The 23,297-nt window shown below is 56.7% G+C and overlaps 1 protein-coding gene across 3 annotated transcripts in view; it reads left to right on the top strand.

Annotated features, from left to right (window-relative positions):
• Positions 1-23,297, top strand: part of DGKG (diacylglycerol kinase gamma) — a 52,856-nt gene that overhangs the window by 8,275 nt on the left and 21,284 nt on the right. Inside the window, exons 2-20 of one of the 3 annotated variants that reach the window (XM_064517129.1) lie at positions 1,359-1,677; positions 6,265-6,341; positions 9,790-9,955; positions 10,354-10,416; positions 10,948-11,187; positions 12,081-12,251; positions 14,591-14,640; positions 15,590-15,664; positions 15,828-15,947; positions 18,134-18,251; positions 18,569-18,657; positions 19,153-19,269; positions 19,672-19,770; positions 19,943-20,056; positions 20,168-20,241; positions 20,372-20,446; positions 20,589-20,674; positions 21,014-21,103; positions 22,554-22,714. In XM_064517129.1, coding sequence (XP_064373199.1) covers positions 1,611-1,677; positions 6,265-6,341; positions 9,790-9,955; positions 10,354-10,416; positions 10,948-11,187; positions 12,081-12,251; positions 14,591-14,640; positions 15,590-15,664; positions 15,828-15,947; positions 18,134-18,251; positions 18,569-18,657; positions 19,153-19,269; positions 19,672-19,770; positions 19,943-20,056; positions 20,168-20,241; positions 20,372-20,446; positions 20,589-20,674; positions 21,014-21,103; positions 22,554-22,714 — 2,052 coding nt within the window. In that variant the 5' untranslated portion in view covers positions 1,359-1,610. Of the gene's footprint in view, positions 1-1,358; positions 1,678-6,264; positions 6,342-9,789; positions 9,956-10,353; positions 10,417-10,947; positions 11,188-12,080; positions 12,252-14,590; positions 14,641-15,589; positions 15,665-15,827; positions 15,948-18,133; positions 18,252-18,568; positions 18,658-19,152; positions 19,270-19,671; positions 19,771-19,942; positions 20,057-20,167; positions 20,242-20,371; positions 20,447-20,588; positions 20,675-21,013; positions 21,104-22,553; positions 22,715-23,297 lie in introns of those variants that run through there. The other 2 variants (XM_064517130.1, XM_064517131.1) reach the window with 2 other exon arrangements.

The raw sequence follows: 23,297 nt of genomic DNA, 5'->3' as shown, positions 1-23,297 counted from the left end.
TCATTCGCCTTAATCAAATGCCTTTTCCCTCTAATGAAAAGGTGACGCGGGCACCCCAGCCAGCCCGACGTGATGGATGAGGGCGCTTGTTGGACACTGCCTGAGGTCAGTTGGCCTTTCACAGATTCCCCATCGTCTGCTTGATCCATTTAGTCAAATCAGCCTGGTGGAAACTGGTAGGCAACATTTAGCAGGGAGATGGCCCTAAAATCAAGATCAAATTGCTCTCATCTGCTCCTTGAAGAACAACTGTCTCAGGAAGCTGACATTTCCCCCCAGACCTCGGCAGCTGATTCAGTTAAGTGAAGAAGCTAATACATTTTGAAGCCTTGCAAAGCGACTGGCTGGAGACTGCCACTTCTTTTGAGGCCCTCTGACATTTCCTCTGTGGCACAGGTTTCTCCAACACTTCTCTTATTTGTGCATGTTCCCTCTCGCCCAATTTTTAGCATAGATTTTCATTAGAGATGATTATTGGGTCCAGGAGGCAGCTAAAGGCCATGACCAGTTTCATAGATGAAGGCACATCCTGAGTTTCCGCTTGTTCAGATCTCCTGCCCTCAAGGCCTGAAGAGCTGCGTATCTGCTAATTAATAGCTCTTTCTGCTTGGATCATGCTGAATTCCCCCTGAAAATGCATGTGGCAAACATCTAGCTGGAAGCAGCAGAGCATTTTTCACTGCGTTATGTGGGCATTTCCCATTTTATCCAGCCCAAGGAATCCCTCCTGTTTGCAGCATCTCCTAAAGCAGGGAAATTTTTCAATGCAAGCCCCAGGTGCTAGAGGCCTGGGCTGAGCCCGTGGGAGAAGGGGGTTAGAGACCTGGAAAGGCCGTGCCACGCAAAGCACTTCCAGCTGGAGATTTAGGTGGGAAGCCTCGGCTCCCACCCCGTGACGTTATGGACCGAGTAGGGAAGGCTCATCTGCGTTAGATCTTAGTGAGCTCCAATTAGTCTCCGCGAGCGTGGTGGAGGGTTTCTTCTGCATGCCTGATGGATGACAAGCTCATTTTTCTTTGCCTGTGGCATTTGCCTTTTTCGCAGTTAGCGAGAGAAAGTTGCCCTGTCCTCAGCTCGTGACCTTTATCTAGCTGCATCCTCCAGATGCCGGGAATTGCGGTCTTTGCAACTGGTGCCGAAGCCGCTGCGACGAGCTCGGTCCCGGGGAGAGGAGAGTCTCCTGGGGGTGCCAAGCCCGGGGCCTCGCAGCCCTCGGGGCCGGTCAGGTGTCCTGGGGCGCCTCGCTGAGACCAGCGCTGGGTCACCACGCGACGGCAGGGGCCGTCACCGCGGGACGATGGCTGCGGGCTGGCAGCAGCCTCAGTCATCCTGTCGCCTCTGTTTCTTCCTCGTTCCAGGGAGGCAGTTGCTGAATGGATGCTCCCGGCTCGGCTGCTGTGAAGCTCATGGACGTGCTGCCCGCGGGGCCGTGGGGCCGGCGCCTGCAGGACAAGAGCCCGCCGCCTCCCTCGCAGCGCTGATGTGACCGCGGCGGCTGGCCGGGCCCCGCGGCGAGGAGCCCAGACAGCTTCGGGTGCCGCGGCACGGCTCCAGCGCGGCGGCTCGCCCCCCGTCCGCGGTGCCGCCGCCGCCGCGCGGCCGCCTCAACGATGAGCGATGGCGGCTGGATCTCGCTCAGCCCCGCGGAGTTCGCCCAGCTCCAGCAGTACACGGACTGTGAGTACCCCGCGGCGCCCGGCGCGCTCGCCGGCACCCGCGCGGGGGGCTGCGGGAAGTCGCAGGCTGAGAGCATCGCTGGGAGGGAGACGGGGGGGGGTTACGAGTCCCGCTAATCTGCGCTGGACCATTCCTCCCCTTTGCTGACTTGCTGAGGAACTAGACGGTGTCTTAGATTTGAGGTCGGGAATTTACTGCTACGGGTCGTGCAGGCAAGTGTGGTCCGGGACAAGGGTTGGGCACGGCCCTTCCTCCCGCCCTGCTGATGAGGCCAAGCCTTGCCGGGCTGCTGCAGAACCCATTGCCCAGCAGCGCTCTGTGTCTTCTGTGCTTGCAGCGGCACAGCCGTGGGGATGGGCTTTCACTCCTTGGCTTTCTCCCTGCATTTTAAGCATGGGGAGATTTTGCCTGTGGAATCGGGGTCTATTTTTGTGGCAGCGGAGTAACGCAGGCCAGCAGAGCCAGGGACTTCAGGGAGGCACAGCAGGATCCGTCACCTCTGGAGACCCCAAGCCCTCCGCCAGCAGCATTTAAAGGAAGCACCCTCCACCAGCAGAGCTTATAAAGTAGCTCTTCTCACATATTTTTAGTAGTTTCAGTGATGGCACTGATCTGAAATTATCTCTGTTCCCTTGGCAGGGGATTGTAGGGAGGGCAGTACTTTTCCATCTCTTAGAGGTGAGGGCACGTCTCCTTCTCCATGTTGGGACCAGCTTCGCGTCATGGCTTAGCAGCCAGCTCTCATCTCATGGTGGAGGGAGCACAGGCACCTTCTGCCCCCTTGGCTCCCGGCATCGGGGTGTCCCCCCATGCCATGGAGCTGCCTGCAGCATGCCAGGATTTCCTGCCCCATCCCGTGGCGCAGCTGGCACCGGGGCTCCTCCGTGGCCCCCCCATTTGTTAGCAGAGTAAAATGCCGCTGAGGAAAGCAGACTGTTTTTTCCTGAACGTGCAGAGCTGCCCTATGGGTTGTTTCAGGCGGTGCCTTTGTCAGGACTGCGTTAGCATCAGAAGCAGCTAATGATGTCCCCGAGGTCACAAGCAGAGGAGAGCAGTTGCCCTTGGGGTGCTCGCTGTGGTGGGCGATATAGAAGAAATGGTGACACCCAGGGAGTGCTGAGCACGGGGCAGGAAGAGCACCAAGACCCAGCCAGGATCACAGGCCCAATGGAGAAGGGGGTGTAAAGCCTGGGAGAGCTTTGCTTTGCCGAGGTCGCAGCCCCCCCGGATGAGCTCGGCTCCTTCGTTTGCATGGGAGAGGATCGGGGATCCCAGGCAGTGCACACAAGCCTTGAGAAACCCCCCAGCCCCGAGAGCCCTCGGCTGCATCCCGGCCTCCCAGAGCTGTCCTCAGGGCTGGGACGTGTCCCAGGGCTCCCAAATAACAGAGTGCAAACAGTCAGCGTAGTAACCAGGTGTTAAGCTTAGAACAGGACCAAGGCTCCAGTTTGTTTTGTTTATAACTGCCTGTTTCCACTCTGGCACCAAAGCCTGACTTGCTTAATGCATTCCTCTTGTGACCTCTAAACTCATCCTGTGTCTTAAGATTGAGGCAAACTGGGTCAAAACTGACAGTCCTGCTGGGGCTCTGTCTCCAAATCCAAATAAAACCATGCAAACTGCCCCCCCCACCTTGTTTCCAGCCCCGGGGACCTGTCTCCCAGGCACACCGCAAGCATCCGAGGCGTTGCAAGATGGGGCTGCGGGCAGAGACGTATGTGGAGTATCACTGTCTGAATCTAGTCCTGCCTCTCCAGAAAGCTGTCTCTGTTTTATTTAATCACAGACAATAAAATGCCATCTGTAATGCTGAGTTCAAAATATATGCAGCATCTTCATTTTCTTAATCAAAGTTTGGCAAGAAATTCTGTGGTCTGGAAGCTCGGGGAGGCGAGCTGCAGCATTCCTAGCAGTGTCTCCAGGAGGGCTGCTGGAGAAAGAGCTGGGCAAAGTGGTGTTTTATAAAACTGTGAATATCCTTTCCATCTCCAGACATCACTCAGTCATCTTTATGTGATCCACGAGGGACTAATCAGGGAAATGGAAATGTTCTGAATGTTAGCACTGCTTGCAAGCATGCAGAAGGGATATTGCCTAGCAAAAGAAAGGTACTTTCCATCTGAAGGCTAAGACTATCACGGATGAACCATCCTTACCCCTCCCTGAGGCAGAGATGCACAGTCCAAATGCAGTATTTTCCACAGCTTCTCCTTCAAAGCACTTTGATCTTACCTAGACCTTTTGTGGCATCTTTCTGTCTAACAAAGACATTGACTGAGCCCCTGCAACAGGACAGGCTGGGAGACAGCTCTGCAGAAAGGGACCGGAGAGTCCTGGTGGGCAGCATGCTGTGCTGGCTGGGGGAGGGCAGCGTGCCCTAGCAGCGGTGAGGGCCACCCACCAGCCTGACTCTGTCAGCAGGTGTGTAGCCAGCAGGCTGAGGGATGTGGTCCTTCCCCTCCACTTGGCACTTGCAACGCCACATCTGGGTTTCTGTGGCCAGTTTTGGGCTCTTCTCTACAGGAGACACAAGGATAGACCAGAGAAGTGACGTGAAGGGTTGCTCAGAAGGCCGGGGGGGCTGGAGCCCATGAGAGTCACCTCAGCCTGGAGAAAGGAAGGTGAAGGGGGGTAGCTAGTGCCATCTTCAGCTACCTAAAGGGGGTTACAGGGAAGATGGAGCCAGGCTTTTCTCAAAAGGTCGCTTGCTCAGTGAAAGGGTGAGTGGTGACGGACACGAGTGGCAGCACAGAAGGTTCCCACTGGGCATAAGAGAAAATATCTTCCCCATGAGGGTGGTCGGATGCAGGGACCAGGACTAGAGAGCTGGGGGAATCTTTATTGTTGGAGATACTCAAAACTTGGCTGAACCCGACCTTAGCTTAAAAACAGGCCCTGTTTGGGGCGGTTGGATGGGGCTCATCCAGCCTCCGCTTTCCTGCCATTCTGAGAGTTAGCTATCCTTGCTGGTTTAAAAAGTCTGTAGGATGTCATTCTAAAATTGAAAGTATCTGGAACAGATTAACTTCAATCCAGATCATACTGTTTATAACATGCAACATTGGAAAATGCCTTTGGTGAGATATAAGGAGGAACTAGTGGCGAAAAGCAACCCCCCCCCCATCACCAGTGTGAATGGGAGGTGTCTCATGGAAATGTGGCCAACAGAGGTGTGAAGGGGCCCTGCCACACTACGTCCCCTTGCCCTGAGAGCCGCAAGGGCACCCACCCTCTGGGAGCCACAGTGTGTCCCCATGTCTCAGGGCAGGGCCGCCCGGGGGCACATGGGGCTGCTGCACCACCCTGTCTACAGAGTGTTTGCTTCCCACGGCCGCTTGGGGCAGGGCCAGGGACTCACTAAGGTTTTACCCAGCCCTCAAAGCCCTCAAAGACCCTCTGCTGCTCCCACATGCCCAAAGCCAACCTCACAGTAGGGTTCGTGGACACACTGGCCCCCAGCGGGGCTCTGCAGCCCCAGGACCAGCCATGGCACCACAGTGCCCTGCCTCCCTTGTCCCACCAAGATGTCGACATGTCGCCTTGCCGCTGCTCCCTGTGCCCCTTCCCATGGCCCCACATCCTGGACACTCATGGTCCAGCGCTGAGCCTCAGTCCCAGCATCCCCATTCTGCATCCCCAACAGAGAGCTGTGAAGAAGAGGAAGCAGCGAGACCCTCTCGTTGGAGAGAAGAATTAACACTAATTAACAGGGCTGTTAGAGAACCTTTAAAATGGGCTCTTGGACGGGTCTGGAGGTCTGAGTCTGAATGTTAGGGCTTAAGTTTCTTACCCTTCTTGATCTTTTTTTCCAATTTTTCTCTTATTTCCCAGCTGTTGGAGGAGCAGTGTCCCATCCCTACAGCCACTCCAGCTCTGAGGATGCTCAGTCAGGGAAATACATGGACAATTCATTATTTGTGTGTTGATCTAAGCAGACCAATGGCCCTCTCTCTTTTTCTTTGACACATCCCAGGGCAGCCAAACAGTTGGGGCAAAGTCCCAGGGCACTTTGCAAGGAGTGGGGAAGATGCAGGCTACCAGCAAGAGGGTACTCGTGGGTACAACCTCTCAGTGAGGAGGTACTAAGCCTCACATGTGGCCTCACATCACCCCATCTCCTTCATCCTCCAATTCTGATCCATATTTTTAAGGTTGGCCAGGGGATGCCAAAAACAACCTGGAATAGATTAGGTCTAGCTTCAGAAATGATGGTATTTAGGAGGCCAGCAGGGACATGCAGGCTCTATGGACAGCAGGTTTGACTGGCAGGCGTTTTGGGTGACCTGCTCTGGTGTTAGCAGAGCAGGTCTTGTTCAGAGCAGGACATTGCACTGCTGTGCGGTGCTGGAGAGGAGGGTTTCAGGCAACCAGGCAGATGCCTGCTGCAGCACACCACCCAGGACACCATGCCTCCTCCAAAGGGGAGGAGAACAGCACAGGGATGGCCTCTCCTCAGGCATGGGGGGGGAACTGGTCATTCGAGAGATTTTATGTCATCAGGTTAATTCATCTCTGTGTGCTGCTACTGGTCTAATGGCAAACTGAGCTCACTGGTGCTGTGCTCAGTGAATGCCTTTGTCTCCACAGACTCCACCAAGAAGCTCAAGGATGTCCTGGAGGAGTTCCATGGGGACGGCGTCCTTGCCAGGTACAACCCAGAACAGGTAAGGTGCTTTCTCTTCCAGCCTGTCCACTGCCTTCTTGGCCACACCAGGACAGCAGACACTCCTGGGAGCCTCCCAGTTCCCTCAGACCAGCCCAACTCCCAGAGATAAAAGCACCCCAGAGAAGGCAGGTCTGAACACGACAACCTGTCTAGCTACCTCCCAGCCTCTTCCCATGACCTCATGTTGCTCGGGGCTGGGGAAGACGCTCTGACACACCCAGGTCCGTGTCAGGGCCTCACCAGCAGCTCCCCAGCCAGCCTCCAGCAATAGCCCTCCCTATCCACCCCACTGATGTGGCCATGCAAACTGAGGCTTGCATGCACTTGGGGAGGGAGATTGGAGCATCCCAGCGAGCGGTTCCCTGTGCGGCTTCCACACCCGTGCCAACCCATCCCATCCAGGACTGTCATCCTGACGAATCCCAGCACTGTGGAGACCCCAGAGCCATTTCGCCATCCTGTGCTGGTGCACTGCACCACTGAGAGCATTTTCGAGCATCTCTTTGCCAGGCAGAATCAGGAAAGGGATACCATCTCTTGCCCCTTATACTTCCCCCAAAGCAAGTTCTTCTGGCATTTCCGAAACTGGGACATGAGAAGGCCCTGTTCTTCGTAACGCTTGCCTAAAAAAGGCTGGGGTTATTTTTTCTAAGTGGTGCTTTTAGAGAGACCTGTTAGTGTGCCAGCATGACAGAGCCTTTCACAGGGGCCATAATCACTAGAAATGAGGTGAAACGAGAAAATCAGTGGGCTGTATCCAGTGAGGAGGGGCAGCAAAAGCTACCCAACTATTCAAGTGCACTGTGGGATCCTGGACTGGAGAATGCCAGCTGGTGTGACAAAGGCCATTGGAAAGGAAATTTCCTGATGCAGGAGGTAATTGCATGTGGGAGAGAGTGGCAAAATCCCTGATCAGAGCCGTGGCTTTGAGCAGGGGGAAGGAGGAGGCAAGGAGCCCTTAGGAGGACAATAGTCACCAGGGCTGGAGGTGGGCTGGAGGGTCCCACTGCTTCGTGTCCCTCCCCTGGGACACGTCTCCTCCCTGCGTGGCCTTTCTGCTGACAGAGAAAGGGGTAGTGGGCCCTGGGGAAGTCTGAATGCCTTCAAAGCACAGCTCAGCTTGTGTGGGGGAGTGCATCCTGATTAAAGTTAGGAAGGGCTCTTTGGCTCCCACATCCTTTCTGTGAACAAAACACTCCTCACCCTGCCCCTTGGGAGCTGTTCTCCACCCCCAAAATAGTCCAACGTGGTCCTCCCCTTGGTCCTTCTCCCCACAGCCCTGGGGCGGGCCGAGATCTTTGTCCTTCGGGAGCTGCCCTGCTCTCTCACTGCTAATCTAGCTCACAAGGTTGTCACAAGCCGAGTCCTACCAGCCTGCTTAGCTCAAGTGTGGAAAGCAGCGACAGGGTCTTTTGCATCCACTGTTTTTAAGGCATCTCGTTGGCAAGCAAAATGTGCATGGAGAAGACTTATGCTGATGTCTTCTTGCAGTGTCATCAGTCTTTGTGCTAGTAGTTTTTTACCCTGTCCAGTGTTTACCTGCTGGACTGTCTTTATAGACAGCCAGGTGTCATTGTACACACCAGATGCATTGCTCCTCCCTCCTCCTGGGGCATTTCATATCCCCCTGAGTCCAGTGCTCCTCTATCCTCTTGGCCGTACCATAGGGTCTTTATTTTGTTCTTTAACCTTTTGCCATGAATTGATAGCCCCGGCACTATCAGTCCTCCTCTGAGCTCCCCACAATCTGTCGGTGTCCTCCAGGTTCAGAGACCCCAGGCCCATAAGCAGGCTGCAACCTGAGCTGTCTACAAGAGCCTTTTGCTTCGCACTCTCCGGTGCCATCCCGCTGCTACGCTCATCATCCCTGGCCTTTTCTGCAGCTCCATCAAATTGCCCACTCCTACGCAATTTGCTGTCAGCTCCCATCTTGGCTCTAAGCAGTGCTGGTCTGTCTTAGCTTTCCTGCAAAGAAACTGCAGGAGGGACCCCACTTTTGTCCTGCTGGGCTGTCCAAGCCCTGTCCCACTGTTGGGGACACCAGTTTGCATGCCGGTTGTGTCCCACAGGCACTTTTGCGTTGCTAGCATGTGCAAAGGCCAAGGCGCTAGGTGCCAGGAAGAGAGGCACACGAAAGCAAAGCTCCCCAAGCACCCCAGGGCACAGGGCTCGGGTGTCCCGAGGCAATGGGACACCTGAGGCTGGTCGCCTTGTCACCTTGCTGCAAGGTCTGGCATGGGGATCCTCTCTCACAGCAGGTTAGAGCAGTGGGGCAGAAAAGGGGCTCTCACTTCCAGCCCCACTGAAGCCCTGAGGCCTTGTTTGAGGGTCCTTGCACATGGCCATGGGCCACTTCAGACCAAGGCAGAGCACAGGGCAGTGTTAAAACCCATATTTGCCCTTGCAAACCTGGCTCGCGGTAGCCAGTCTTCCGCCGGGTCTGTGAGCCAGGATTGCTGAGCAAGTTGCTCAGCACAGGGTTGGGTCTCCCAAATGACACCCACCCACCGAACCCCACTGCAGCCCTCCCACCACGCGAGTGCCCGGCTCCCGCCTTCCACGGAGAGGTGTGACAAACAGCTACGGTGCGAGAGGGAAGCAGCCAGCCCGCCAGTCCCGGTGACTCACACAGTGTCGCCAGCCCTGAGTGACATCCTCCCAGGTGGCCGTCTGCTCCCGCAGCACAGCATGGCCCCTGGATCACCAGCTTCAGAGCCACAGTGGCTCTCTGCAGCAGCCACCAGCCAGTGAGTGCAGATGCTGCACTGTATTTCCTTGCTAGGAGGAAGATGAAGGTTCTTCCATGCAGAGGAAGCTGCACAAAGAGGGAAGGGAGCAGGACCTGGTAGCGTGCATGCTCCCCTGGGCAGGTCCATCGCTTCCCCTCCCCACTCCAGGGATAGCAGCTGGTACATTGCATGGACCCTTCACCTCTTGATTTTAATTGCTTCTGCCACACGCCCAGGCCTCATTTTCAGACGTCCCAAAATCTAGGCATTGTCCTGCCTAGGCGTTCAGTGCCAGGTGGTGCGGCAAGACAAGGCTTTGGGGGTTAGATTTTCCCCTTTTGTAAAAATACTGGAGCTGTTGTGGCCCTTCCCCAGCCCATTCCCCTCGCTGCTGTAACTCCCAGGTCCCCGGAGGGGTGTCCCCAGGCACCCTGCAATGAAAGCCTAAGTGCAGATCTCTTCTGGTCATTTATTTTGTCTAACCGATTGTGAGAAACAGCTAAGGCAGCGTCGTGGCTGCAGCTCGGCATGCACAGGAGGCAGGAGCCAGCAGAGCTTGGTTTATGGAGGCCAAGCTGAAACACGAATCTGCTTGGTGAGGCAAGGGGCAGCAGCCCCTTGGCAAGGCCCCAACATGCCGGTGGCTCCAGCTGGCTCTGTTGTCCTCCATGACGTGCCCAGAGCATCTCCAGCAGCCTCCCCTGTCCCCCTCCGCAGCCTATCGACTACGAGGGCTTTCACCTCTTCATGAAGACGTACCTGGAGGTGGATGTACCCGAGGAGCTTTGCCAACATCTCTTCATGTCCTTCAAGCGCAAGATAAGCCAAGCGTCCCCCGAGGCCCAGCACCAGAGCCCCGGCGTCTCACAGCCCAACGCGCTAGGTGAGCCAGCGGCTGGCCCTGCCTGCCCGAGCTGGGCGTGCCGGCTGGCCCTGCGGTGGGATGCGAGGTGGAGGCGGAAGCAGGAATTTGCTCTAATGGCCCTACCGGGCCCAGTCGCAGCCTGTGACGTGCGCCTGCGGGGATGAGGGCTGCAGGGTGCAGGGGAGACCGCTAGCTCAGGGCAGCACCCCGCAGCGGGTGGCACCAGGGCCAGCCCCAAAGGGGCTGTGCGCAGCCCAACTCTGTCCCATCCAAGCGCCCATCACCAGTTGCACATGGGCTCCCTGGGACCCTGGTTTCATCAAAAAGCTCTGCTGGGGAGGGCACGGCTTTCCCCAGCGGGAGAAGGACCAAGGAGCTGCATTGCATTTATTCCTCCATTTCCTCCACGCATTCAGAGCCAAAGTCACTTGATGCCGGCATCTCCATCCAGACCGAGGTGGCCTGCGCCCCTGTCACAGGTACCTACGCTGGCGGCTCCACCTAGACCAGGGAACTTTTTCTAGAGCAAGTATCCAAACCCTGCTCCTACCCTGCTGCCAGGCTGCTGGAGAAGTCCCTGCTTTTGCTTTCCCTCGTCTCCTGTGTAGATGGATTTGCAGCATGTGGAGACATCTGCTGAAAGGACTATATACTGCAAGAGAAACAGGAGCAGGGAAAACCTTCCCTGGTGTGTGTGGGCTGATGAATCGGGGCTTGGACCCGGTGGGGAGCAGCTCTGACTCCTAGTCTGCGGGTTAATGCAGAGGACCACGTCCTCCCCAACTCCAGTCCTGAGCACAGTGGTGGTCCATGCCCAGAGGACATCAGTGCCACTGGGAACTTCTGGGCCAGGCAGGAGGATGGGGGCCCCCCGGCAAAAGGGGTAGCAGAGAGGGTTCAGGGGTAGAGACTGGCACCTGGATAGGCAGCCTGCATTCCTGGAGGAAGGGACTTGTGGGGTGGAGACACCCTGGTGTCACACTGCCCACGGGAGTATGTTTGCTTTGCAGGGATCAATGGGAAAACGCTTTTAAGTGCCCTGGGACGACACACTCCTGAGTCCAAGAGCTCCCATGGCAACGCAGCTGAGCCACAACCAGCGTCTCTGACCCCAGCATCAATACCCAATGCCTCTCCCAGCTGGTCCAGGTCATCCTCCCAGAAATCCACCACTGGCACCCCTTCTGCTCACAACTCCTCAGGGTCTTCAAAGATCTCCTCTGGGTCACTGCTCAGCCCTCAGTCACCAGGTGAGCTTGGATGGGGCTCTGCTCAGCCCCTCACCCCATGTGGCTCCTCAGGCCTGCCGAAGGCTCTTCATCCTTTGGAAAGGGTAGCGTGGGCAGTGCGAGCTTTCCTGGGAACCTGTTAGTTTGCCTGCTGGTTTCCCAAACTGCTAAGAAGCAACTTGCCCCTCTCTGGCTGCACAGGCTGGTCAGGTCCCCAGGGCAACAGCAGTGACCTTTCAAAAGCGGTGGGCTCCTTGGCTTCTTAACACCTTTGCTCACAACTTCAGCCACTGATCCTGTCCCGCAGAGCCACCGTCAGTCAATGTCTTAATTACCTGGCAGCAGCCCCGAGAGAGGGGGATTAATGAAGTGACTCACCACTGCCTTGAGCCAAGCTCCTGCCACCGACGAGCAAAGGGTGGTTTTGGGAAGGGCCCGGCTGCCAGAAGGAGCCATCTGCCGACGGCTGAAGCCAGCCGAGGCTGCCGTGCGCGTGGGCTGTCCTGGCATCTCCAGTGAGCTGCCGTGACCCAGCCGAGCTTTGTTCTAGGGTGCGTGCAGCAAGCGGCAGCTCACCCCGGCATGGCACGTCCCCATGGGCGACCTCTGTGGCTCCGGGGGCCTCATCCCACCCACACGATCCAGGCAAGCTGTGTGGGAGGCAGAGGAAGGCTGAGCCCTGGGAACTGGCTGGCGTCACCCAGCCCTTCTCTTACAAGATCAAACCAGGGGATTGTTCTCCAGGGCACCTTCATTTTGCCTGTCTTGAGCAGAACAGCCCTAGGAAGAGATGTCCCTGTACCTTGGGTTTGTGTGCTCCCAGCCCCATCCAGGCTATTGACAGTGCCAAGCTGGAATTGGCTCTGATAGGTCCACCGTGTGCTGGGCCTTAATTCTCCACTCCATCCCTGCAGGCTCAAGGGGCTTGGAGAAGAGGTTACCCTTCAGCCTCCGGAAGAGCCACAACTCCCTGAGAGCTGCCACTCCACATCCCCCGGCACCCCTGGCTCAGGTGGTCTACCTTAAAGACATTGTCTGCTACCTCTCACTGCTGGAGAGGGGACGGGCAGAGGACAAGCTGGAATGTAAGTGTGACTGTGGGACCATGGACTGATGGTTATTCAGTGCCAGTGATGAATGGAAGAACTGGGAGGATGGGTTGCTAGAGGCATCTTCTGGAAGGCTGGTCCAAGGAGGGACGCAGGGCTGGACATGCTAGGTCCTCCTTTTCATGTGACACCAGCCCCAGGCCAGACCACAGCAAAGGCCAGATGCCCTCTGGGCAGGAGCTTTTCTGAAGACATAGCAGTATTTCAGATGGTGAAAAAGTGAAACCTCAGTATTTGCTGCTGATCATGACAATGGATCATTTCAGACATGGCAGTCAAAGCATTTTAATTAATTGATTAGATCATGGCCAATAGCTGATGTAGGGAAGGCTGTGAGCCAGCCATTCCTCTAAAGATCAGAGCTAGGTTGACTCAAAACCTTTGGGGTTTCAGAAGCTGAAGTCAGTAGAAATGTTCTGATTATCCCATACCTTAGTCACAGCTCAGCTGGGTTGTGATTTGAACCTGGATCATCATCCGCTCTGTTCCCCAGGCTGGCTTTACCGTGCTGTCTGCGCAGCCCAGAGCTGGTGGGTGAAAGCTGCAGCTTGTCCTTTGCATTTCACTGAGCCAAAAATGCGTGGGCAGAATTTAGGCTTCTCAGTCCCTGCTTTCATCCCCATCATGTTTTATTTCCCGTGTTTCTGCTGCCCTAAGGTCCCAGGTACCCAATAGCAAATACCCTGGGGATCTGGTTGAACAGGGATGCTACTAGCTGGGCTTGAAAGTCATCCCCAGCTGGGATCAGCATGAGGTGGTGATGGGTAAAGAATGAAGGGCACTGAGAGATGCAGATGAGGGTCCAGGCCCGTCCTCTCCCACCAGGACCCAAAACCATCCCCTGAGTAACCTTGAAGGAAGCCCTAGTGAACGAAGGCATAGGCATACCAGTTAGGCTGGCACAACCCCTCTGGGCAGACACACGTGGCCTGGGATAAATTATCCTTTTCCTGCTTTGGTTGAAATTCAAAACCTTCTCAAGGCAAAAGAACAGACCTGAACTCTCCCTGCTGTGCTACGATGTGGATGTATATTGCTTGGGAAGCCAGGCTGGTTCATCCTGACAGCTGGGATGAATTTGGTCAGTCCCAAATGGCTGATTTTCCACTGCTGTAGGAAAGCCCTGGGTTAAGTGTTGCAGGAGCTGGCATCCAGGGCTGCTTATGGGCTTTCTACTGGTTATTTAGGCCTTTCAAAGCCAGTCTGGCTCTGACACCACTGGTGTTACACTTCTCCAGGCAAGGAGGGCCCCGAGTGATGCCACTACACTGGCTGGCCCCTCTACTGACGTGTCACCAGGATAAGCGGGGGCTGGGGCTGTGTGCAAGGCATAGGCTGGTGGTACCAGGCCTGGGTACCAGAGTGGTAACTGGGAGCCTCCTCAGGCATGGGATCAAGCTGGGAACAAGCCAGGAGGGAGGCCTGGGAACCTGGCTCTTCAAGGACAGGCAGGTTTGCCCCATGCCCATCACGTCCCACATCCACTCCATGCAGAGGCTGCAAAGGATTTTCATGGCTTTGCCTGCTTCTTTTTGCTTTTTAGTGATTAAACATTAAAACCACTTGGGAAATCCATCTCTGGCTTCCAGAGGGGGTTGTGTCTAGACGATTGGACCTTGTTCAGCATTGCTCCTCTCGTCCCACCTGATGGCATCCTTGCCTGGCAGAAGGGCAGCAGGAGCACGTCAAACCTTAACTCCTGTCCGTCTGTATCCCAGTACAGATTCACTTCCTCAGCATAACAGGCCACATCCTTCCTGGGGTGCTCAGTGTGGCATCCTCAGCCGGAGGACAGGATGGGGCACATATGTGGCCCCTCAAGCAGAGCCCCCGGTGGGATGCTGTGAGCACAACGGGATTCGGCATGCTCAGAGGTGTAGCAAGGGCAGAGGAGCTGGGTAGCAGCCCTGGCTGTCACGGACATCTGTGGCATTGGATGCCCGCTGCATCGCCTGCTGTGCTGGAGTCTTTAGGCAGAGAAGCAATTCCCTGATGCAGGAGGAGGGCCGTGCTGGCACAGCGTTGCCCCCGGCCCAAGGCCACGGGGGCTGGCTGGGCATCGCAGCACCCGTGCCATGGTGCATGGTGCTGCTTTGGTGGTGTCACATTTAGGGTGCTGTGTCTGAGCAAAGGAGAGTGTCAGCAGGCTGCGCGGCGGTTGCAAAGACCAGCTTTCCAGGGACGATGCCCAGCTCTTCCAACCTCACTCTGTTTGTGCCTGGCCAGGATCAGAGCTGCCTACGGGGCTGACCCAGTGCCCGGGTCTGGGGCTGGGGTCCTAACCTAACCTGGAGCTCACTTTCTTCTTCCTTCAGTTATGTTTCGCCTTTACGACACAGATGGAAATGGCCTCCTGGACAGCTCGGTAAGCTTTTCCTTCAGGATGGGGACTAGGAAGCTGGGTCCATTTGGGGTGAAAGACACACACAGTCCCTCCAGGCCTTGTGCTTGCCCTTCTTCATTCTGCTTCCTGGGGCCGAAGCACAGCTCCCCTCAGACCCCCATGCAGAAGGGGCCCTGCTGAGACAAGCTGACAGACAGATTGTCCATCCCACAGGAAATCCCACAAAAATCCCAGTTCCCAAATGGGCTCAAAACCCCCAAATCTTAACAGCGCTGGGAAGGCAACATCAGATTTGATTGGGAAAATTGTTTGGTAGAGCTCAGAAATTGTCTTCTACAGATCAAAATGTCTCCACTGAGACAATGATTCAGGCTGTTTCCTTACCATGCAGACAGGCGACGTGTTGATCAATGGGGGACAGAGGCCGTATCAGTCTGAACTAAATAGAGGTATAATAATTGTAATGCAAGATGAAGGGTACAGCATTTCCCAGCGATGCCAGACTGTGGCATGCTGGAGGTAGGACACCAGCTCTGTATCATCCAGCAACAGCTACAAAAAATTCACCCAAGACTAAAATCTAAGGTTAAATCAGGTTTCAGTATTCCAGAAAAGGAAATATATTGCACAAAAAGCATAACGTTTTCTCTTTGTCCTGTGCGTATTTTCCTTGAAACCCCTCACAGACAAAAATCTGTTTTACCAGAACAGCTTTTTCTACAGAAAAAAACAATGCAGATTTTCTGGCAGGTTTTCAGTGGGGAAAGAGGCCTCCCACCAAGAACCGGAGTGCTACTATCTCACCCTTAGGCTGGGTAGGGTTGGGACCAGGACAACCTTGGACGTATATCTATGGAGACCTGATATGTTCCTGGTTTGGTGTCTTGAGGGTGGACATGCTGCTAAGGCTGGAAGGCTCTCCCTAACCGCCTGACTCTGTTCCCCCTTTTGGTCTTATTCCTGTGCTCAGGAGCTGGATCGTATTATCAATCAGATGGTGCACGTGGCGGAGTACCTGGAGTGGGACTCCACAGAGCTGAAGCCTGTGAGTGCCTCTGGCTGGAGCTACGAAAGGGCTGGGGGTGGGGGATGCTTTCAGCCCAGTCCTGCCGGACTTGGGGAGCAGAGAGCTGAGCGGGTCTGTAGCCAGCTGGGACCTGGGTTCAAAGGCTGCATCTCCATGTAAGTGCATCTTCTCCATCCTCCAGATCTTGAAAGCGATGATGGAGGAGATAGACTATGACCACGATGGGAACGTGACGCTAGAGGAGTGGATTCGGGGCGGCATGACCACCATCCCCTTGCTGGTCCTCTTGGGCATGGAGACGGTGAGTGCTTGCACTGCAAAATTGGGTGGCACACGCTGGGCTGGCTCCAGCGGGTGGTACAAGGGCATTCGGCCACCGCTGCCTCCCAGCATCCAGCACTTAGGTGCCTGCTGGGCTTTCGCCCTGGGACCACAGTGGAGAAAGACCTCAGCTTTGCGGAGGGGCTCCCTGTGACACCAGCAAAGCTGCAATGGTAGGACGAGGGAAAAGAGACCAGAAGGCAAGGGAGGGCACACAGAAACCACGGGAGGGCACCCTACTCCTGACAACACACCGGCAGCCTTTCCGCTGTCTAGTCCGGCACCGCACAGCCCTCCGCCAGCGTCCACTGTGCTGTCTCCAGCAGCCCCACACAGACACCCTTACCTCGTTTCTGCTGAAGGGCCAGCCCCTCTGAAAGTCTTACAACCCCAGTTCTTGGCTGGGATATATTAATAGTTGCGATGCCCAAACAGGCTGGATTTGCTGCGTGGTATTTTAGTGTACTCCAGTATGGTGAAGATTTATTCCAAAAATAAAATGGTAAGATGCTAGCTCCCTCTCCTGGGGTGAACTTTGAAGAGCAAAGTTAAGGTGATTTTGATTCCTCCTTATTTCCACGTGTCCCTTTCCTTCTACCAAGCTTCATTTCATCAAGGGGCATCCAAATCCCTAACTCTCTGAATATAACTGGCAATGAAATTTCACTGCATTTTTGTCCGCATTGCCCATTCTGGTGTTTGCTCTCCACGGAGAGGCTGGTGAGCAGATTTTCCGTCAGGAAAGCTCAAGCAAGGGAGGAATTTTAAGTGGCTCCTGGAAAGTGCTTGTGCCTGGACCCAGGTTTGAAGAGACACACTCATCCAATGAGGGCTGTCTGCCGCGGCGGCGAGGCAGGAGCGCGCGGCGGGCTCTGTGCCAGCTGTGGAGCCAGGATCATTTGCTTTCATTGCTCAGCAAGCAATTTTGCACAGCAAATAAAGTCAAGAAAATGTTAAGTGACTTGCAGACAGCTGGTAAACAGAGGCCGAAGGGAGCAAAGTGCAGGAGCTGGGTGCAGGGAGGTGCGTGGGGGGCGGGCAGAGGCGAGGTCTGCCGGGGCCCAGAAGGGTGGCCATGAAGGGGAGCCCTGCAAGCTCTGCAGCCCCAGAAGGGGGGCTTTCCCACCCCCATCGTGGATGGTAGCCTCATGCCCACAGGGGTGTAGGACTGTGAAGGGCAGTCGGGGCAGGGCCGCGTTCCCCCGCAGGGCGAGCTGCGGGCCGGGTGGGACACCTGGACTGCCTGCATCTCACACCGCTGCGTTTGGCTGCTTTGGTTCATCCTGTAACTGATACGTGAGCTGAGTGGCTAAAACGTCTTTGAAGTGCTCAGGAGCAGCCAAGAGCAGTTCTGAGTGTCTGTAATTACAGGCAGGATCCTCACTGTCTCCAGATTAATTAGGGGGGGTGATTTGCTCAAGCAGCTGAGGTCAGCCACCAGTGACAAACAAAGAAGCATTTCAGGGGGACATGGGGTTTGGGAGGGGAGTGACCAACCCTGCCCTGGGGCCCAGAGAGCCCCATCACCTGCCATGTGTCCCTGCCGTGGATTTCCCTTACTGATGGCCAGGGTAGGAGGGATGAGTCCTTGGTACGAAGCAAATCCTTGGCCAGAAGCAGCAAGGGCATTTGCACACAGTGAGCTCTGCTGGGGGGGTGGTGGTGTCAGCAGCCCATCGGGTTTTAGCAGCCTTTAGCTGCGTGACACACACTATAAAGCCTCTGGTCCATCCCCAGGTATCAGGCTAGGGTTGGGGCATCTGCCGGCATGACTCTGTCCTGAATGGGCTCTCTGGGTTCATCCCATTAAGCAAAGGGTGAAGCCAGTGATCTGAGTGGACTCTACTTTGACAGAGCAAATTTTGGGAGCCACCATGTGAGCCGTTAACCCAGGAGATTTGGGGTGTGAGTGACATCTGGTGCGGGCAACACAGTGACAGGCATGTGGCCACAGGCACGGAGTCACCCCTTTCCCCATCAGCTGCCGGCTGAGCACCCCGTCAGGGTTGACGTGGGGAAGGGGAGCAGGAGGAGCCCCAGAGCAGATGCTCCATCGTGCATGCTGGGGTGGGGGAGGGCTTACAGGGCAAAAAGCTGGTAAAACTGTCAGAGTGACTTGGCTTGGGCCCCGAACATGGGAATGACCCCCACTCTTGCGCCCTGCAGAACGTGAAGGACGATGGGCAGCATGCCTGGAGGCTGAAGCACTTCAAGAAACCCGCCTACTGCAACTTCTGCCGCACCATGCTGCTGGGGGTCCGCAAGCAGGGCCTGTGCTGCTCCTGTGAGTTGGGTCCCACGGCCAACTGCCCTCCGCGGCCCAGGGGGACCCCCCCGAGCACCCTGCTGAGCACCATGCTGGACCAGCAGAGACAGGGTCCTCCAGGCTGGCTGCTCCACCACTCTGCCTGGGCCCCCCGGGGGAGGAGGGGGCCCTTCCCCTGCTGCTGCTGAGCCTTGCAGGGCTCCTCAGGGCTGGCAGTGCCCTGTGCGGGCTGCTAAGCCTGCTGGCCACCGTGGTCTGCCAGGAGGTGAGCTAGTAGCAGAGCAGGGCATCCAGGCTGGAGGGTCACGGCTGCCTCTTTCTCTCTTCCGCTGCAGTCTGTAAATACACTGTCCATGAGAGGTGCGTGTCCAAAGATATCGCCTCGTGCATCAGCACATATGTGAAATCCAAGAGAAACACGAACGTAAGTAGGAGGCTGGTGCGTTTCTGACTCGGCCCATCTAACAGCATCGGGAGGGTGTCCAGCCCCCTGGTCACCCCACAGTCCCAGGGGGTCCCACATGGTGTTTCTCCCCAGGATTTACCCCTTGGGCCCCAAGACAGTTGCCCTTGGTCGCTCCAGCCTCCAGAGCCCAGTGCCATGGGGGAACCTTGTCCCCAGCCACTGGGAATCCACAAAAGCCCAGCCCTGAGCTTGCTCCTGGCTCTGCAGCGGAGCTGGTGCTTGTTGGCAGGCAGGTTGTGTCCTGCATGCTGCTCAGAGCAGCAGAGACATACAGCAGCTGTGCAGGAGGGCAGTTCTGAAAGAGCAGTGCCAGCCAGCGTCCCTGCAAGGCTGATCTCCAAAATCAGGCAGTTAGCCACAGACCCCGTCGTGTGGGCGCTGAGCAGACAAGACACTCCCCTGGGCTCATGGGCACTGCCCCGTGCGGCTGCAGTTTCTTCCCATTTCTTGCAGGTGATGCAGCACACCTGGATTGAGGGCAATTCCCCTGTCAAGTGTGACAGATGCCACAAGAGCATCAAGTGCTACCAGGGCATCACTGGCCTGCACTGTGTCTGGTGCCAAATCACCGTGAGTACGTGGGGTGCGGGCTTAGGGGGCATAGTGCAGAGCATCCCTGCCACCTGGAATGCATGTCTCAGCCCTGCTGGTCACCCCATATGGCCTGTCCCAGGGTGAGGGAGAGGGTCCTGCTGCAAACCAGGCAGTGCCAGGCTCAGTGTTGGAGACCGGAGGGCTGACGCATGACAACCCCATCCTTCCCGGGCGCTGGAGCGATGTGCTGCTTGCCCCCAGGCTCAATTCCCCTGCAAGCTGTGGAGCTGGCCCCTGCTTGCAAGAGGAGCAACAGCCTGGGGCAGCGCCCAGGACGTCCCTGGAGACCCCATGGGGTGGGACCAGGCCAGCAAGAGGCCAGAGCCAGGCACCGCAGCATTGTCTGCTTCACATCCCCTTCCTCCTGTCTTCCTCCAGCTTCACAACAAATGTGCCTCCCACGTGAAGCCCGAGTGTGACGGGGGCCTGCTGCGGGACCACATTTTGCTGCCTTCCTACATCTGCCCAGTGGTTTTGGTAAGTCACCCTTGCACCCCTGCCACTGCGCCAGGCAGGTGCCCCGACCAGCACAAAACCCTGCCAGGCCCGTGCTGGAGCATTGCCACGTGTCTGACTGCCTCCTTGCTTCTGGTGTTGCTGGCATACCTTTTCTCTGTGGCTTTCATGCCTATTCCTCTGTTCCCCAAAGGACAGGCAATCCCATTCCAGGAAATCGGAGAGCGACTCTCCTGCCAGCACCAGCCCCGAGGACAACCACCAAAGCTTCAAGTTCAACTCCACCACGGACGGGCAAGGCCTGCAGGTGGGCTCCCATGCCGGGCTGGAGGGAGCTCTCTGCCACGGCCATCTGCAGACGCGTGCCCAGAGCCTTGCAGCAGTCAGGCATTGGCAGCCATGCTTTTCTGCCTTTCAGATCAGCCCCAGGCCTGGGACACACCCCCTGCTCGTGTTTGTGAATCCCAAGAGTGGAGGAAGGCAAGGAGAGCGGTATGTGAGCTCCTGCCTGGGGATAGCATCCCTCCATGGCCCCGCTGGGTCGGGGTCTGCCACGCAAGACAGGCTGGCCAGCTGCTAGCTTTCCTTTGCTGGGCTCCTCACTCCTTCTCTCTTTCCTTAGGGTCCTCCGGAAATTTCACTACCTACTCAACCCACGGCAAGTGTACAACCTGGACCGTGGAGGGCCTGCTCCAGGGTACGGAGGTGCCACAGCTGCTCCTCAGCTGGCCCCAGCCCACCCATCCTGTCCCCCTGCCCTGTCCCATCAGCTTCTGCTCCTGTTCACCGCTGCACTCTCCCCCAGGTAACTGCCTTTCTTTCCTTCTCGCCTCTTCCAGGCTGAGCTTCTTCCGGGACACTCCAGATTTCCGCATCCTGGCCTGCGGAGGGGACGGCACTGTAGGCTGGATCTTGGACTGCATAGGTGAGTGAGGACCCAGCCATGCCAAATGGGGCAGATGTCCCCTCCTGCCACAGCCTGCAGCTGCGTGCCCTGGCCATGGAGCTCCCATGCACGGAGAGCCAGCCGACAGCTCTGTTCCTGCAGAGCATCCTCCACTCATGTCCTCAACGATCTGTCACTTCTGCTTCAGGTTCCCTGATATTGTCCTGCAAGAGTGAGGTGTGGGCCCTATAAGACCCCCCGCACTCTTGACGTGGGGTGCTGGCAGAGGAAGGACATCAATAGGAGCAGGGAATGAGCCCAACCTGGGCAAGGCCCTTTCCGGATAGCCCCTAATGTCTCTTTCTCCTTGGATTGCAGACAAAGCAAACCTGCTGAAGCACCCGCCCGTGGCTGTGCTGCCACTGGGAACAGGCAATGACCTCGCCAGGTGCCTGCGCTGGGGAGGAGGTGAGGCAGAGTGAACATCCCGGGACGAGGTGGCCAGCCCGTGGGTGCCTTCTGCTGCACCTCCATGGGGAACCAGGCCTGCCAGGGAGGGATGGCTCTCCGGATGTCCTTCTACTGTGCTGGGAGTCATCTTGCACCTCTCATTGCTGGCGCATGGTGCTCTCATCCTTCCCCTGTAATAGTCCACACAGCTTTTGCATGTGGGCAAATAGAAGTGCCTCCAGATGCTGACGACTTCTTCGAAGACAGGGTCAGTCCTGCGCTTGCCTTGTGCTAGCCAAGCCTGTGTGGGTGCCCTGGCCACTGCTGCCACCAAGCCGGGGGGTCGTGACTCCCGCGTGGTGCCTCCTGTTGGTACCTCTGACCCCTTCCAAAAAAAGCATTTGCTGCTTTCCAAGCCTAGATGAGCCAGTCCCTGCTCCACACTCTTTTTTCAACTGGGAGAGATGTGCCATTAGCTGGAATTACTGCCACTGGTGCAAGGACAGACTGTGCATCTCTCCAGTGCAAAATCACACCAGTTCTACAGCCCCCAGGGCCACTGAGCACACCCCAGGGGAACCTGGCTTTCCGGGTGTCAGCCAGAGCCCTCCTGGGTCTCTTGGTCACTCAGAGCTGTCACCCCTTCTGCCTGCATCTGCCCCGGTGCCAGGGCTCCCTTGTGCAGGCAGGGCAAGGCAGGGCAGGGTGTCCTTGGCAGCTGTGCTAGGGCCCCGGCATTTCCTTCCGGAAGAGGAGGTGGGAATGACCCCAGACCTCAGCGTCTTCCAAGTGAAACTGTAGCCTGCTGGCCCAGCATGTCCCCTCACGAGGGCAGCCAGCCCTGGGAAGAGAAGGATGTCTGCCCTGCGGGAGGCACGAGGACCCCACCGCCCCACTTTTGGAGGCTGGGAGAGGCAGGCAGAGCCCAAGTGCTTGAGCAGGGCGGTGAGCCTTGGTGGCGAGGTGGGACCCAGTGCCCCCAGGGAGAGGGAAAGCCTCTTCTGACTGCCTGCTCCATCCCCACCTTGTTCCTCTGAACGCTAGACACGGATTTGTCAGGAAATCCTGGGCCCATAGCTTTCCCCAGGATCCCAGCCCCATGCACAGGCTCCAGAGCACCTTGCAGTCCCTCAAATTTCCTCTCTGCCATACCGTGTCATGCCTGCTGCTAGGGCGCAGGTTGTCCCCACCAATCCCACCAGCTCCCAACTCCTGGGGAGACGTCTTGGCTCTCCGGTGTCTGCCACCACTGGGGCCGACAGCTACTCCTGACAGCCCCAGCAACACCGAGTCATCATGGGTGCTGACAGACCCCTGCCTCCACCATGTCAGAGGGGCCCAGCACCATTCACAGCAGCACCATCAGCCCCAGGCTGGCCCCAGGCTGACCAGGACACTCTGGCCAGTGCTCAGCCCCCAACTGTATCCCCTCCTTAAATGCCAACATGCATCTTCTTTTCCTCCGCAGGTTATGAAGGAGGCAACCTGATGAAAGTGCTGAAAGATATCGAGCACAGCACTGAGGTGATGCTGGACCGCTGGCAGATAGATGTAATTCCCAGTGACAGAGAGGCACGCGGGGACCCTGTCCCGTACAGCATCATCAACAACTACTTCTCAATAGGAGTGGTGAGTAACTAGGGACCCACTTCGCTGCCACTGTCCAGAAGAGGACAAGGGAGGGATGTGTTAGCACAGGTTGCTCAGTGGGAAGACTGCTGCTACCTCCAGAAGTTATGGGAAAACTGGTGATCCTGCAGCCCCATCCTTGGACAAGCAAATTTGTGGAGCAGGGCCGAGGCTTTAGGTCGCATCAGAGCGCAAGGGAACACCAATTTTAGCTGGAGAGAGTGCTCACGGCAAGGGGGCCAGCAGTCAGTGTCCAAACCAGCAAGCCCAAAACAACTGAGTCCATGCAAGGCCTGTCCTAGCTTTGCAAAACCCTTCTCACTGCTATCTCAGGGCTCATTGGAGGTGGCCAGTCACACATGTGCCAAGTGGGAACAGCCGAGTCCAAGGCAATTGCAGCAAAGCTAAGAGCCCCAGAAGCCAGGGGAGCATATGAGACATCTTCTGCGTCCAACAAAGCCACAAACCCATGCAGGATCAGGGCTTTAGGGGTGCTTCCTCAGCTAGTGGGAAATATCACGGCTGCCCTGAGGTCAGTAAAGTGATATAGCCCAAATGGGTGCATTTGGGGGATGCCAGCACC

This window comes from Dromaius novaehollandiae, chromosome 9 (assembly GCF_036370855.1).
Source record: "Dromaius novaehollandiae isolate bDroNov1 chromosome 9, bDroNov1.hap1, whole genome shotgun sequence".
Lineage (NCBI taxonomy): Eukaryota > Metazoa > Chordata > Aves > Casuariiformes > Dromaiidae > Dromaius > Dromaius novaehollandiae.
This window is presented reverse-complemented; position numbering and strand designations above follow the sequence as displayed.